An 18,168-nucleotide genomic window follows, 5' to 3' on the forward strand; every position below is an offset into this window, starting at 1 on the left:
ATGATGAAATACCTTGGACTATAAAATCTTATTTGACAAATGACTTCTACTATAAAGACTACCTATAAACATGTGAAATAGAGGTCCCATACCTAGTTATAAAATTATTTTTAATGTCTGATTTTAAGGTCCTCAACTTAACACACTATTAACAGAATATGGATGAAGACCAAGAAAAGATCCTTCCCATGTTGAAAGCAATACATGAAACTATTCTTTCAACATGACAAAATAAGATGCAACATAAAAGAAGATGCCAGCTTAGATATACAAACCCATATTTTGACTACAACCAAAGAACTAACAATGCAGAGGATAACAGAAGAAGTGGAACAATCAGATAGTAAACTGATCAACAAATACAGTTAATGGAAAATCCAGAATGGAATGACAACACTGAAAATGGAAAAGACTTTCTATATAAATCAGAAGAAATTTGAGAAGAAAGAAGAAGAACAGATTGAATGTAAGATAAACATATCAGGACAATCATGGGGAATTGGAATAATAGAGAGACGATCTAATGAATACAAATGGGCTAGCGGCTGCTCTTAAAAAAATGGCAACTAAATGGTCTCTCTTATTTCAAATAATATATATAATAATAGAGGGAGATCTATTTCATGATTTAAAAGCAGTGACATGGAAGGCTAGTTGGCAAAGGAAGAAAGCCAGAATAAGGCTGAAGAAATTTGGGATTTTGATTTATTAGAGGGGATTTTCTATTATTAATTAGAGGGTTAAAGGGAGAAGTTAAGATAAGGGGAATTTTGGTCATTAAATTTAAAATATTTGGAAATTAGTTGAAAATAAGGATTCTATTTGTTTAATATTTAAAAAATTGATCCAAGAGGAAAAAAATTATGAATATATTTGATTTATTGATTAACCCAGACAATATATATGTTTTTGATTTATTAAAGGGGATACTGTATTATTAATTAATAATTTAATATGATGGGAAATAATTTTTAGAAAATATAACAAGACTATACTCAAATAGATGTGTATTTTGAATATTAGATTTTGTTATGAATTGAGATAAAGGAAACTTTGGTTACCTAAAACCTGGAAATTATAAATATCAAATGTTAAATTTGAATATTGATGGGAAACTAAAAATTGGGAAAAAACCATTGATAAATGTAATAATGATGTTTTTACTTAGTGGATATAATAAGAACTATATTAGCTTAAATACGAGATAGATATTAAGGGGAAAAGAGAGGAAATATTTGATGTTGTAACTTGAGATTTGTACTAAAGATTTTTGTATGTTATTGAACTATTGATTAACTCAGTAAAAATATAAAATTAATAAAATATTATTTAAAAAATATTAAGGACACAAATAAAATGAAAAGTTACAAATATTTAAGGACACAGAGATTTCAAGTGTAAAAGCAAACTTTTCCCTCTGAAGTACTAGGATTCTATTTTTTTCCATTATTTCCTGTGCATGTTCCACACTTTTTTGTGAATTGAGTCTAATGTAACTTATTCTATAACTAGTTTTTAAATTTTGCATAATAATATTGTTCAATGCTTTCATATTGGAAAAATAGGCAATAAAATTGTCCCTGATTGGTAAAAAAAATCCCTGCAATGCTGGCTACTAGTAATATTTTGAAACATTTATATGAAGCAATTAATATACTAGCTTCTAATGTTTGCTCCAAGTATTCCTTTTCATCACTACCTGCCTGCTTTTGCCATTTACATTTGAATCTGAACAGAAGGAAAAGACTGGGGGAAAATGGTGACTACTGTAATTCTTCCCACTTTTGTCACAGATCACTCAGGGCAAGTAAACTATTAACACTAGTGATAAGAACTATCAAGAGTAGTGGAACAGGCTGCAGACAACCTTTTGGCATGCATATTAGCAGAAGCCCAATAACACTGTTGTGATACCTTTCTATAGTATATTGCTGGAGGTAGATTAAAATTCAATCTTATGTTTCACAGAAGAACAAGAGAGAGATTTGGATGACTGAAAACTACAGTATAATTATTACAGATGTGCACAGAAATGGAAGAACTGAAACTTTCACAATACAGGAATTTGGCAGAGTTTAGCAGTGGTGGTGGTGAGCGGATTGGGCAGCGAGGAAGGGATGGCAGCTGAGCACATCCCATTTTCACACACCACAAATGACAGCGGCAGGGTGTGAAAACTGTCACCTCCCTGCCACCCACCCTGCCCACCGCTGTTGCCACTACATGGCCTGAATATTGCCACCACAAAACAGCCCATGGCAGTGGCAGCAGGACACATGAAAAATGGGATGTGCCCAGCCACTGCTTTCTCACCTCCTGCCCCACTGCCACCATCCCCAGCCTCTTCAGCCAGGTGGTGGTGGCAGTGGCTTGGGGTGTGAAAATGGGAGGCTCCTGGCCACCACTACCACTCTGCGCTCTGCCCACTGGCTTGCTTGCCCACCTGGTTCTCCCTTGGGCCACCTACAGTGAGTTATTTTTGTGGAGATTTGGCTGTGTGGAGTTGTCCTGCAGTGACTTGGCAGTGGTGAGTTGTCAAAGGCAACTTGGCAGCAGTGAGCTGGCAGCACCATGTTGTCCCATATTGTACAAGGAATTTATCTTCAGTGCAGAAGTTCTTAGATATATGCAAAACAACTGAATAATGATAGTCATAATAACCTTTTTCATATTTTTATATTTATTAATTTATGTAAATATTCTTAATGTAAAAATACTATATATAATTTTAATATACAGTCTATCTACCTACCTACATACCTGTTTTAAACTTTTAATAATTTAGCATAATAAAATGAAATAATATTAAATTAAGATTAATCTCTTATGAAACCAGGGTGAAAGTTGCTTGGTAATTGGTTGTCCAGTACATTAGCTATGATGTCTTCTGAGGAAATAATACTTAAATTCAACGATGCCTTGATCTTGCATTTCTCTAATTTGAATCAAATAATGAATCCAATATTGACCTCAAAAGTAAGAACTGGCTCATGTTTAGCTTAATTTTCTGTCTCTGAATAGCTGATCAAGAAACCGCATCTCAACATGTTTAAGCACCCTGGCTTTGTTGACAAAATTACTGCTATAATTTGGCTTCTACTGATCCGTGTTCGAACTGGAACTCCAGTGGAAATTCAGGATATGACATATCATCAAATCAAATCTATATACACTTGCCCAACTACTTTTATGTTCAAGACCATTGGCAATCTTCTTTTGAATGGTGTATTCAAATAACTCATTCATTTTCAAAGCTGAACTGTTAAAGATTTTGTGTCAAAACTTTGATTTCTAGAAAATCCCCAGAAACTGGATAAGAGCCTCCTCTGTGGTATGAATTACAGTGTATATTAACAGCAGAAATTACTTATATTTTATGTGTCAGTTTTTCAGTATACTATTGTGCAGACTAGTCACTCTGGCTTGTGAGAGGATGTAATCATTAAATAGAATGATGCCCAGGCTTTATTGTATTTCTAGCCCTATTTAGAGATATTGATAAAAAGCAAATGTCCATCTATTTTTTACACTATTTCTTAGGCAACTTATTTCTTAGACTTGTACAAAGATTCTGTCATTGCTAGCCATCTTGCCTAAAATACCCAATTACATAGTTTTATTTTGCTTTCTGCACACTTGGCAGAAAAGAGAAAATAAAGGTTTGCCTATACTTTTTTTCTATTTTTTATAACTTCTGTTCTCATTTGTACTAATTTAAACTTGTTAGGAAAGCTTCTCAGAGAAAAAGCTTGGCATTTGGCCCACTATGAAAAGAAAAGAATTCTTTGAACTTATAAAATGGAAGCAATCCAAAATAAAGAAGAGTTTCATTATATTTCAAAGACGTTCTACATAAGGATGTTCAATGGCATACTGTTATCAGTATTAAATAGTCCAAAAGATTGATTCTTGAGTGTCCTTTTATATATTTGCCAAATGTTATAGATAGAGAACTTCAAGGATTATGTTTAAGCTTGTGGGGGGAGGATGGAAAACAGTTCATATGTCAGCATAACAGTACCAGCAGCCTTAATAGGTGGGAGATGAAGAAATAAAATGTAACATCATCAACATTCCCCAGCATTTCTCAAGTTTCAGCAATACCTACTAAATCTCATTTATCTTCTGCAGTAAGAAATGTGGTTCTTAAAAAATGTCATCCATACACATTTGTATAGTCATTTAAACCTTGTGTCGTGTAACTTGATCTGTTCTTTTCTGTATTTATGTATTCCTCACTAGAAGTCTCTAAGAATACCCTTCAACCCCATTTCAGTTCTTAGCACTGAACGATTTTGCGGATCTTGTTCTCCTACAATACAACATTTAATTTGATCTCCTGTAGATCAGTATCTCCCAAAACCATTCTTCCCAATTTTTAACAGGTGCAGCCAATTTCTTGCCAGGGATCTCTCATCTCAGAAATACTTTCCTACCTCTATCATGGGGCCTTTATTTTAACATCTATATTTTTGTGGAATGAGACTTCTGTCTTTATTCCTCTCTGAACACATTTGGAAAACATCTTTGACATCCTGAAAAATATTAGGATCTAGGTTTCTTAAATCAAGATATTTGTTTCCGGTTTGAAAACTACTGGTTTGCAATTTGATCCCAAATTACATATAAAATTCATCTTATGATATAACTCAAATCTAAAAATAATGGGTAAGAATTTTTACAAGGTAACATTTTAAATTAGTTGATTTTTATGGTTGTTTTTAAGATTTTCAGAGATTTTCATTTACGTATGTCTTGCCCACAGTATACACATGACAAAATATACAACCGCAACGTGTATAGGTAGTCCTCAACTTATGACCACAATTAGGCCCAAAATTTATATTGCTAAGTGAGAGTTTTGACCGATTTTATAACCTTTCTTGCCACAGTTGTTAAGTAAATCACTGCAGTTGTTAAATTAGTAACATGGTTGCAAAGTGAATCTGGTTTTCCTGTTGTCTTTGCTTGTCAGAAGACTGCAAATGGTATCACATGACCCTGGGATACTGCAACTGTCATAAATATGAGTCAGTTTCCAAGAGTCTGAATTCTGGCCATGTGACCATGGGGAGGCTGCAACAGTCATAAGTGTGAAAAACAGTCATAAATCCTTTTTCAGTGCCCTTGTAACTTTGAAAGGTCAATAAATAAACTGTTGTAAGTTGAGGACTACCTGTATTAACTAAACAATGTTCCTAGATGCCACCAAGCTATCTGAAATTTTAGCTTCTTTAAGAGGTATTACATATTAAAAGAAATCAACAATTTAATTTTACAAGAAATTGAAAAGTGAAATTTAATTATATATTTGGTGGAAAAAAATAATTGAAATATTCAAGTTTGGAAAATCAATGGGTCTGGGTATCAAAAAACATAACTTCACTTCTTGATTCACTTCTTGAGTTCATTTTTCAACATTTTTTCTCTTCTGTTTCTGAAACGGCTTTATGGTTTAAAAATGAGAAATGCAGCAATAGATTTTCATGTGGTCTAAATTTAATAAGTTAAAGGACTGGATTGATTCTACATTGACACTAAAGTGATTTTATATGGATTTTTCCCCCTTTTTGTTACATTTTATTTTAATCATCATCATTGAATGTGGATTCTTTTCTTACTATAAAATTACGAACTATAGGTTTTTTGTGGATGTTGTTTTTTACTCCACTATTATTCATTACATGCACACACATATATTGAAAGGCCATTACTCTATTATGGTTCCCTCAGATGAAATTCCAGCCTCACCTGTTATCCACCGCATAAAAAACATTCTCCAACTGGTATGCACAATGCTTGGGTTCTTTTTTTATTCTTTATTACATTAGGTGGAAACAAAGAGATCCTTTTCTATCCCTTCCTTGCCATTAAGTGGTCATTTTTATTTGTGTAGTCAAAATGCAGCAACTGGGTAAGTGATCTTGAAAAGCTAGTCAAAGCTTATGAAATTGAAGCAAGATTACCTCTTTTTCAAAGGTGTAAAATATTTGCTGCAATTATTGTAAAGCTTTTGGCAATTGCCTCAACCTGAATGCAAAATTTTCACAGAACCTTTGTTAACCAGATTTACTGTTACAGCAATTTCAGCAACTGGATTATTACCCATACAGAACTAAGACATCCCCTGAAATATCATAGGCAAAGAGTAACACCATTTCTTCTTAACAACTTTTGTGTTAAGTGTGATCAAAATGCAGTCCTCTGCGAATAATGAAAAACCCTGCAGTTGTTTATTTACTAAACCATCTCTATTTTATTAACCTACGAATACCCTGTAGTCGGAGAAACAACTAACCTGTTTTATTAATTACCTTTTACTAAAATAAGAAAGATAATGAGAAACAAGTCTCAAAAACATATTATTGCTCCTTGTTGCAACATGATGCTGTCATTTATGTGCAAATACACATTTCGTATATGAAGTGATATATGTACTCTACTAATGTAAACAAGAATCCACAGTATACACAGAAAAGTCAAGATAAAACATTGTTGTGAATTATCATTCTAAAAGAACAAAGAAGTATAACACACAACTGTGAATTATTGTCATTCTAGTTCTTATCAATGTAATTAACCTAGGTTTTTTTAAAAAAAGAGTTACCTAATATGCACATACATAATCATATATAAGCTCTACATAAAAATCTGAGATAACAATTTTAGTAAACTTTGAAAGCAATTATGAAGAAAAACATGGAAAACACCAATACAGTAATACTGATATGATAATCACACCTTAAATATAAAACTGCTTTATAAAATGTTAAGAACTTTATATTTTGTACACAAAGCCACTTATATTAGCATTATAGGAAATTAACATGCATTGGTGGTGCAGCAAGAAAACAACTATATCCTGCAGACTATTTTGCAGATTTTTCCCCTAATCCATTTAACACTGTATTTTATCATTTTAATCATGAAAATATAAAACAAGTCAGAGAAAATGTAAATTTTGCCTTCCTTCCAACTACCTTCTCCCAATATGTCTAATTTTAACACCACTAATGTCACAGTTAAGAACTTACTTGCCAACTTGTTTTTTTTAAAGAGATTCCCACCAAGATTACACTTGAAATCAGATCACTTAAAGTTTAAAAAAACACTAAAGCATTTCTTTCCTATAGGCTCCTCTAAAATTTCTTTATAGTAAATTATTGCTGAACTTTGATTATATAGGGCAGGAGTTTCCAATCCCTGGCCACGGTTAGGAAACAGACTGCACAGCTGGAAGCAAGTGAGTGAAGCTTCTTCTATATTTGCAGCTGCTCCCCAGTGCTAGGCATCACCACCTCAGTTCCACCTCAGATCATCAGGCATTAGATTCTCATTTGAGTGCGACCTCCCCTCCAGTGGAAAAATTGTCTTACATGAAACTGGTCTCTAGTGCTAAAAATATTGGGGACTGTTGATATAGGGGATACTGGTATTATTATATGTCATAGTTTTTCAGCTCAATTTATATTAGTTAGAATCATTATAATAAATGAGTGTTTCAATTGTTGTTCTATCTATAGTATCTGTTTTGTACTTAGTTGTAATAATAAATTGTATGGATATAATAAATTCTTATTCATCATTTTTAAAAAATCTACTTTAGCAGCTGCTACATTCTCTGACATATACATTTGTCACTGAAGACTGTCCAGTTCTAAAATGCTCTACATGCAAAAGCTAGTTGGCATATTAACAGCCACCCGGGTATTCACCTGAGGACAAGGAAAAGAGTTAAATAAAATAAATAAATAAATAAACCTTTATTGTCAAAGTACAACATGTGTACATTGAGATTAGCTGAGCCTCCCCCATGCTCTTTCTTTAAGATATTATTATATTATAATATTTAAGATATTAACAGGATCGCCATCTTCCTCACTCGCCTAGCAGCTTGGTTCTCTCTTTCTGGCAAAGGTAGACTAGGAGATGGGCACAAGGAATAAGTAAAAAGAGAAAGAATCCTATTGCTCAAAATTTCATACATGCCTCTAAAAATTAGTGGGAGCTGAGGGGAGTGGAGAGGCTAGGAAGCATATGTACACATGGAGTCCATGGGTTGCATTCCTAGAGTTTAGAAGCTAATCATTAGAGATTTGGGATTATCTTTGTATATTTTTGCAGGAAACAATCTTTGAAACTGTGTCACATTCAATCCAAATCCCCTTGTTCTGAAATTATTAAAAATATTAACTCTCACTCCCAATAGGACAAATATAAAATGTCAATTTAAAAATATATTGAACTATTTAGAGTTTTAATTATACCTAATTTTTGTTATTTTATGCTCAGAACTGCAAGTTCTTTATCTTGACAAGAGTTATTCAAATGATCTTTGTATTATAAGGAAATATTTTAAAGCATTAGTTTATTACCGGTAGTTGAATTTTAAATTACACCCTGTACCGCCAAATGCAATTCCTTTTTAATATCAATCAGCAATTTTTTTATTCACATTTTAAAATGTCACCCTAACTATTCATAGTATGAAAATTAACTATTCTCTCTGGAGGTGCCTTTTCTCTCCATATGTAGTTTTTTATTACCCAGCTAGTATTCAAAGAGTTTTCAATTTAATGTACCACAAAGGCTTTTCACAGCTGAGACACCATATAACTTCATTAAGTATGCAAATAGCTTGTCTCCATACACGAAATTAAACTGCATACAATAGGAAAGCACTTGATTTAGAACAAGAATAAACACCACTTCTGCATACACCAATGCACAGAGTATGAACAGTAAGCAGGGTGAACTAGAAATTCAGGTAAATGAGGGCGGATATGATATTGTTGCCATTACGGAAACATGGTGGGACGAAACCCACAAATGGAACACACAGCTAGAAGGATTTAAATTATTTAAAAGAAACAGACTAAACAAAAGAGGCGGAGTTGCTCTATATATAAGAAATAACTTTATCTCTACAGAAATAGAGCACAACAATGATGAAAACTGTAAACTTGAATGCATTTGGGTCAACATAAAAGGGGGAAAAATGACAATGCCAGGTGTATACTATAGGCCGCCCAACCAAGCAAAGGAAACAGATGAACTTTTTGCTAGTCAGCTAACTAAGGTATGTAGGAAGCACATCACAATAGTAATGGGGGACTTTAATTACCCTGATATCAACTGGGAGACAAACTCTGCACCAAGTGGAAGATCAAACAGATTCCTGACAAACCTAGCAGACAACTTTCTCTCCCAAAAAGTAGAGAAGAGAACTAGGGGATTAGCCATATTGGATTTAATTCTCACAAACAGAGATGAAATGATAGAAGGTGTTGAAGCCACAGGAACCTTGGGGGGAAGTGATCATGCAATATTGGAATTCAACATTCTGGAAGCACAAGCAATAGAACACAGCCAAACTAGAGTCTTGGACTTTAAAAGAGCTAATTTCAATAAACTTAGAAAGACCTTGGGAAGAATTCCATGGTGAGAATCCTAAGGGGAAAAACAACTCAAGAAGCTTGGGAAATTTTGAAAAGTGAGATAATAAAGGCCCAGTTTAGCACAATACCAACAAAGAAGAAAATAACAGCTCTCAAAAGAAACCGGCATGGCTGCATAAAGAACTCTCTGATAAATTGAAAGATAAAAAGGACAAGTATAAGAAGTGGAAAGAGGGGCACATAACTAAGGCAGAATATCAGCAAATAGCCCGTGCCTGCAAAGATGAAGTGAGGGAAGCTAAGGCTCAAAATGAACTAAGGCTTGAGACTGAAATCAAAAATAACAAAAAAGCTTCTTTCTACATATTAAAAAACAAGAAAAAAGTTAAGGAAATGATTGGTCCATTAGTGGGGGAAATGGCAAGAAGGTGACAAGCAACAGGGAGAAAGCAGAACTCTTTAACTCATTTTTTGCATCTGTCTTTACACAAAGGGAAAAAACAGTCCAACGTACCAAAACCAGTGCTATAAAAAACAGAATAGAAACACAGTTAAGATAGGCAAGAAAATGGTAAGTCTGTCCAGCCTAGATGAGTTCAAATCACCAGGACCAGATGGATTACACCCCAAAGTTCTCAAGGAACTGGCAGATGTGATCTCAGAACCACTGAACTATATTTTTCAAAGATCCTGGAGCACTGGGGAACTACCAGAGGACTGGAAGAGAGCTGATGTAGTTCCCATCTTCAAAAAGGGGAAAAAATAGATCCAGGAAACTACAGACCTATCAGCCTGACCTCAATACCTGGGAAGATTCTGGAAAAGATAATCAAACAACAAATCAGCGAACACCTTGATGCAAACAAAGTCATCACTAAAAGTCAACATGGGTTTGACAAAAACAGATCATGCCAAACAAATCTTATTGCATTATTTGACCAAGTGACAAAATTAGTGGACCAGAGGAATGCTGTAGATATAATTTACTTGGACTTCAGTAAGGCATTTGATAGTAGATCACAACCTACTACTTGATAAGATAGAAAAATGTGGGTTAGATAGTATCACCACCAGATGGATTCATAGCTGGCTGACAGGCCATACTCAGTGTGTGGTCCTCAATGGAACTGCATCTACATGGAAGGAAGTGTGTAGTGGGGTGCCCCAGGGCTCTGTTCTGGGCCCAGTGCTCTTCAACATCTTCACCAACGATTTGTATGAGGAGATAGATGGGGAACTCATCAAATTTGCAGATGACACCAAGCTGGCAGGAATAGCCAATACTCCAGAAGATAGGCTTAAAATACAGGAGGATCTGGACAGATTCGAACACTGGGCGCTATCTAACAAAATGAAATTCAATGGTGAAAAAAGTAAGGTTTTACATTTAGGCAGGAAAAATCAAATGCACAGGTATAGTATAGGTGGTACCTTGCTCAATGGTAGTAATTGTGAGAGGGATCTCGGAGTCCTAGTAGACAATCACTTCAATATGAGCCAGCAGTGTGCTGCAGCTGCCAAAAAAGCCAACACAGTGCTAGGCTGCATTAACAGAGGGATAGAATCAAGATCACATGAAGTACTAATGCCACTTTACAATGACTTGGTAAGGCCACACCTGGAATACTGCATCCAGTTTTGGTCACCACGATGTAAAAAATATGTTGAGACTCTACAGTAGAAAGGGTACAGAGAAGGGCAACAAAGATGATTGGGGGACTGGAGGCTAAAACATATAGGGAACGGTTGCTGGAATTGGGTATGTGTAGTTTAATGAAGAGAAGGGTGAGGGGTGACATGATAGCAGTGTTCCAATATCTCAGGGGCTGCCACAAAGAAGAGGGAGTCAAGCTATTCTCCAAAGCACCTGAAAGCAGGACAAGAAGCAATGGATGGAAACTAGTCAAGGAGAGAAGCAACCTAGAACTAAGGAGAAACTTCCTGACAGTTAGAACAATTAACCAGTGGAACAACCTGCCTCCAGAAGTGGTGAATGCTCCAACACTGGAAGTTTTTAAGAGCAGACTGGACAGCCATTTGTCTGAAATGGTATAGGGTTTCCTGCCTGAGCAGGGGGTTGGACTAGATGACCTCCAAAGTCCCTTCCAACATACTACTACTACTATTACTACTACTACTACTTATGATGATGATGATGATGATAAAACTCATGTTTATGAAGGCTTTTAAACCAAGAAACAACTTCATTCACAAATGCACATGTGGAAAGAAGAGTACAAAAGGAAATGGCAATCATACAAGAGAAGGGGCTTGTACGTAAAAGTATGAGAAGAAATTATCATTTCTGAACAATGTGTTTACGAGAGGGAAGGAGGAAGAGAGACAGACAGACAGACACACACACACACACACACACACACAGAAAGAGAGAGGGAGAGGGGGAGAGAGAGATCTTTAGATTTTTTGACCCAGTATCTCAGAAATCTCAATCACTAAAGAAAGCTTGTATTAAAATGATACCCTAACTTAAGTCAATTGTAATCAAACCACACATGAAAATTATAGAACAGTAACATCTTATGTTACTCTTCCCATTAAAGATTATTACTGTTTTGTATTTGGCTTGAGAATATTTAAGAATTCTGGCTGTGTATCTTCAGGGAAATCTTTAAATAAACAGATTGTCAGAATCAGTCACACGATATTCAGCCTAATAACTCAATCCTAAATTCTTCAGGTTAGAGCCAGACTGATGTAGTGGTTAAAGCATCAGGTTAGAAACTGAGAGACTGTGAGTTCTAGTTCTGCTTTAGGCTTGATCTTGATCCTGATCTTGAGTCAGTCACACTCTTTAGGAAGCAGGCAATGGCAAAATCCTTCAAAACCCTTGCCAAGAAAACTGCAGGGACTAGTCAAGACAGTTGCTAGATATCAAGACTGACTCACACTCACACTCACTCACACACACACACACACACACTGAATAGGTGGAAATGGCAGATTGATGTGTTTCCTTCTATTTTCTTAGAAATCTATCCTGAATGTATCAGTCCCAAGTATATCAGTTAGGTAGACTATGTCTAAGGATAAACTTTATCCAGGATAGTTTTCTAAGAAGATATTTCAAGACTGGGCTGGTAAGCTGCCATGAAGTGATAAATAGCTTTTTAGAGTGCTGGAGGGTAGGATACATTTCACAGTGAATGCAGCTAGGACAACTGACTCATTTTAAATTATACTAAAGTGAGTAATAAAAATTAATAGCATATATTTGTTTCTCCCAAATATTGTTATATTCAAAATTACAATTTAATTGCAACTTTTGAAAGGACTCTGAAGATTGTACCCAAGGTTGGGGGTGGTGGCGAGAGGGCTGTTCTGTGAATTTATGCCATGCCATGCACACATTTGAGTAGTTTCACAGAACCTAGTAAAACTTGCTTTAAAAGTTATTTTTATAATTGGTTGTAAGAGCTATACATTCTATTCTGTTTATGAAGTATTTACAAAACAATAATGGTATTTTTAGATGTATATTTAAATATCGTAACAGAATTTACAGCTCTTAGAAGCAAATCTAAAGATAGTGGCTCTTAAGCAAGTCATTTAATGGTAAACTGTATGTATAAAATTAACCATCATTTATAGCAGTAGCAACAACCCAAATCAATCCAGTGCAGATCTCTCTCTCTCTCTCTCTCTGTTTTCAATGAAATTGGATTATCACACCAAATAAATGACATGAATGTATTTTAATAGAACACCAGCCCCCACAGAGCATTTTCCAAACATTTAAAAAACAAATGAAGCCAGAAATCAAAGCAATGTGAATCAAAGCAATGTGATTCACTGTGAAAAGAATTATGAGTTTCACTTGGAACAGAATGAAAAATGTAGGTTTTTCTGTTATGTACTCTGCAGAAACTGGGATTAGTTCATTTTCATTGATAGTGTACTAGAAGTTCAGCCTTTTTCTTTATTTCTTTCTACTACAATGCAGGTAGTCCTCAACTTACAACAGTAATTGAGTCCAGAAATAGGGTTGTAAGTCAGGCCAATCATTAAGCAGGTTACCATGTGACCATGTCTGATTTTACGACCTTTTTTGCAATGGTCATTAAGTGAATCTTGGTACTCATGAAACAAACACAGCCATTATTAACAAAACCCTTTGCCTACAATGGCCCGTCACATGACCACAGGAACATTCCCTATCTCCAATAGTATCTATCAATCCTTTTATAAAATGAAACATACATACGCAGTAAACATAGAACAATACTTTGCTAAATTGTAATTTTAGACAGAGGGATTTGAGATAATGATCTTAAAGGGCTGATACTTGTCAAGGTAACTGGATTCTAATTATTTCTCCTGTCTTAAGTGGTGTCATATATTTCAATTTGGTCTGTGAGGGCAAAATGTTTAGAAGGTAAAACTTGCTATTTATTCATCAGCCCGAGGTGGGGGGGGAACTTGCCTTATAATGTAATTTTAATGTGTAACATCAGCTGAAGCATCCTGAAAAAGAAAGGAATTTTTCTCTAAATAAATCTGTGCATATTTTTAAAAATACATTTTCAGATTATATACTGAATACACTAAAACAATTATTTTTAAATGATCTTACCTCATCAGTTTGAACATTAAAGGGACTAAAAATATAAGAAGCTACTTTACTTTTCAAAACACTGTATACGTCAGTTATTCACAACAAATGAGAATTGTAAACCAAAGGGCACCAAGAATTTCAATATTTCATCAATATGGAGGATTGTTTCATCTTGTGCATAAGCATTCTGGAAAAATCATCAAAGAGCAAACATCAAAGGATTCCATTGTAGGTATTTGGTTTCTATTTACTATGCACTTCTGCTGACTAACAATCTAGTGATGTTCAAACTGCTTTCGACAGGTATTGCTTTTAACCATTTATAATTAACAGTGTATGTCCAGCTACACATTGATAGAACTCCCTAAGTAATTTATTACTGTATTTAAAAGTTTACCACCAATAACAACCTCCTGTCTTGCCTGAACACTCTTGTGCCTTTTTATTTCTTCAGTCATATGCTTTTCAAACTCAATTAACAATAGTTTCAAAACTCTCTTATGAAATGTGATGAGATTGGATTCTTATGCTGAATTTACAGTGCTCCTTGTATTAAAAGATGTCATGGATTTTATGCTTATTTTTTTTATTTATACTTTTCAATTCTTTAATTATGGCAAGACAGTATGGAGCATGAACATTTCTGGGCTTCTCACATTTTTGTTGTGCCAAAAGAAGCTTTTACTACTGTATATTACATGTCACTACAAAGAATAGTCAATTAACTTTAGATTCTAAATTTAATCATTGAAGGATGGCATACAATGTATTGCTTCATTTAATCAAAAATGAATTAAATCTATCAAGATATGTTGGGGGCTTACAAGAATACCTTCCCCAAATCATACTTTGATTACTTTTAAAATCTTAACCTGCGTAGTTTTAATATTTTAACATATTTTTCTACTTGTTTTATAACTTGTAAGCTACCCACAGTCACCTTGGCAGAGGAGGTGAGTGGCATAAAAAAATCAATAAATAAAAACAAATAGATTGCATTATTTATTGCAAAGCTAAGGTAAGGATATCTAATGGGGGAAAAGAGTGAAACTGGAAACCTGTTTCCTTTTCATCTCCTCCTTCAACTTCTGAGCACATAAAACAGCTCAGTTGAATCTGAAGTAGCTCGACAGAAGTAAACGACGCGAGGAAATACTAGTGCGGCATTTTTATACCATTCCCACAAGTAATTCCGATCACGTTCCTTACACTTTTAAACTAAAAAAAAAAGGGGGGGGGCAAAGATCGCAGTCGGAATGCAAATCTTAAAAAGGAACTTTTAAGAAACACGGAGAAGCAAGCGGGAGAGGCAAAACGGCTCGAAGGAAAAGAGCCTTTTCTGAGAACCGTTTCTATTCGCTGGGAAAATGCCAGCGTGCCAGTCACTAAGCCAGGGGTCGGCAACCTTGGCTCTTTTATGACTCGCGGACTTCAACTCCCAGAATTCCCGAGCCAGCATAGCTGGCTCGGGAATTCTGGGAGTTGAAGTCCGCGAGTCATAAAAGAGCCAAGGTTGCCGACCCCTGCACTAAGCTAAGGAGTCCGAAGGTGCTCCGAGCTGGGCCCCTTGGCAGAACTGAAGGCACCTCCCCTAGCCCACCATTCAACTCGGGGCAAAGCCCGACTCAGAATCTCCGCTCAGCAACTTGCGAGGAAGTTGACCCGCCCTTCACGGGGACTCACGGAGCACTTTTACATCTCTTATTAATGACATGCATAGTAGGGATTGTTTGGCCCGAAACGAAATGTTGCAGCTGCCCTTCAGCTCTTCCCTCACCTGCTGATAAAGCCGTCGCCGTCCCCGTCGCAGGTCTGGAAGAGGCGCCTCATCCTCTCCTCCTCGCCCGTGCTGGAAGTGTCGCTGCCGCCGCCGCTGCTGCTGCTCCCGCTGCTGCTCCCGCTCACCTCTACCACCACGGCTGGGCCAGCCGCTGTCGCCATCATACGCGCTGCCCCGAAGAAGCGGCGACGGCGACTCGAGCCCCGCTCAAGGCGTCCAAGGTTCCCGGAACCTCCAGTTCGCCAGGGACTCCACCCCCCCCTTCCCGCGCGCGAGCGCGAGCGCTCCCCCCACCTTCCCAGCTCAGCTGTCGCGCATACAAAGCACGAGAAGGCGGCCCAATGAAAACAAGGAGGGCGGGGAAATCCAGACGCTCCGCCGCTCCTTCTCGCGCGCGAATTCAGCGCGCGCCGCCTCCTGCGCCAATCAGGCGCATCCTAGGGACGGCGCGCGCATTTTACCGGCGCACCAGACCCGCTCTGCCCGTTTTTGGAAGGAAAAGCCAGGAGTTCGTCGGCTTGCAACGGAAGAACGCGGGGTGGGGTTGGGTGGAAGACAGTGGACGCGGAGGTGGAATTTGCATGCTTATTTGTGATTTCGGCTCTTTTCCCTGCGACTTAGGCGAACGAACAGAATATTTTATTTTTTATTTATTTTAATTCCATTTATATCCCGCCCTTCTCTGAAGACTCAGGGCGGCTTACAAGCTTAGCAGTAGCCTTCATTCTATGTATATGCCTGCTTATTAGGGCTTTCACACACACACCCCAAGCGGCATTATTACAAAGTCAGCTTAATTGCCCCCAACAATCTGGGTCCTCATTTTACCTACCTCGGAAGGATGGAAGGCTGAGTCAACCTTGAGCCTGGTGGGATGCGAACCTGCACTAACTGCAGGTTATCTTTCTGGAGCAAATGGAAAGAATACTCTTATTTGTTTCCGTCCCGCAGACTACATATATATGGACGACCCCCGTAAAACATCGCTTCAGTTTGTAGTAACAGTTACCTTTAAAAAAAAAAAAAAAGAGCCGCTGGCTTGGAGATTCGGTTTTCTTGGATCTTTTTTACTCCCAATAGAAATGCCCTTGATGCTTTTCCACAGTGAATGATTATCTGATGAATCCACAGTTCAACTGTTTGGTGCAACAGTGCACTTGCATGTGAATTGTGCTCGCAAAAGTTATGCTTGGGCTTGCTGATGATTTGCCTTGAGCAAAAATGTTTCTATCTGCGTTGCGTGCCAAACAACCATTATGTATGTCATATAAAAGATGTAAAAGTAAAAATGAATGAAATGTTGCATCTGCCCAAAATGTACCTCTTTGTATTATGTTATTCATTATACTGTAATCGTAAATTTTCTTTGCCTTAAGTAAAACTTTTCTATGACTGTGTGTCTGATTTTTCTTGAAGTGATCATTGTTATTGCTGAGAAAAATATGAATGTTGCAAAAAAAAATGCATGTTCAAGGACATGGGATCAAATCTCCATCTTGATGTCAGTTAATTCATATTTTAAGTTTAAATAATTTTAGCCAATGTGGTGGCTTTTCATTTTTAATAGCTTTATTTTCTAAATGTTTTTCAGCAGCTGCACAGTACTTGAGTTTGTAAATAACTGAGAGTTGAATTACCATAAAATGGTTTATGGAGGTGTTTTTATTTTGGTACAGCACCATCTGTCTGGTTTATGGTACTCAAGTGGCATATGATGTACTGCCCAGTTTATTGTTATGGAACAATTTCTCAGCTTGGAGAGACTGTTTCTAAATAATTTTATATTAATATACATACCTCATCCCAACTGCAAATCATGTCCCTACACAGGTTAGTATCTGATAATCAACTATGTAGAGTGAATTTGGTTAATATTAACTTGGAATATAGAAGTAGGTGCCTGTCATTCAAATAACTGCTGAGATTTCAAGTTGCATACAGAAGTTATAGCACTAATATCTGCCCCATCTTTTTAAGTAACCACCTGGCTTCAGCAATAAATCAAAGACTTCCTGACATTTCATTGCTGAACCTAACATTGTTTTCACCAGTCTGAAAATTCTTAATCTTGGATGCATTAAAAACTTGATTGCAGACAACAGTGAAATCATATTTACCAAGAAGTGAAAGACATACTCAATGATTTATACTTATGGTTGCCTTCTGCCCTTCCAAATTAATACCCAATGCAGAGTATTCTTATTCGAAAGCAAGAAATTGTTGCAATTTACATAACCCTTGAAGACCACTCGGAGGCTCCAACTGGTACAGAATGCGGCCGCGAGAGTTGTCTTGGGAGTTTCCCGGTACTCCCATGTTACACCTTTGCTCCGCGAGCTGCATTGGTTACCAGTTGTCTTCCGGGTGAGGTTCAAGGTCTTAGTGATGGTTTTTAAGTCCTTACATGGCATGGGTCC

The 18,168-nt window shown here is 36.6% G+C and overlaps 1 protein-coding gene across 2 annotated transcripts in view; it reads right to left on the reverse strand.

Annotated features, from left to right (window-relative positions):
- MCC (MCC regulator of WNT signaling pathway) overlaps nt 1–15,959 on the reverse strand; it is a 214,042-nt gene extending 198,083 nt beyond the window's left edge. For both annotated transcript variants that reach the window (XM_081315724.1, XM_081315725.1), the window contains exon 1: nt 15,749–15,959. In XM_081315724.1, coding sequence (XP_081171850.1) covers nt 15,749–15,915 — 167 coding nt within the window. In that variant the 5' untranslated portion in view covers nt 15,916–15,959. The remainder of the gene's footprint in view (nt 1–15,748) is intronic.
- Nucleotides 15,960–18,168: the final 2,209 nt, after the last annotated feature.

This window comes from Vipera berus (genome assembly GCF_964194415.1).
Source record: "Vipera berus genome assembly, chromosome: 2".
Lineage (NCBI taxonomy): Eukaryota > Metazoa > Chordata > Lepidosauria > Squamata > Viperidae > Vipera > Vipera berus.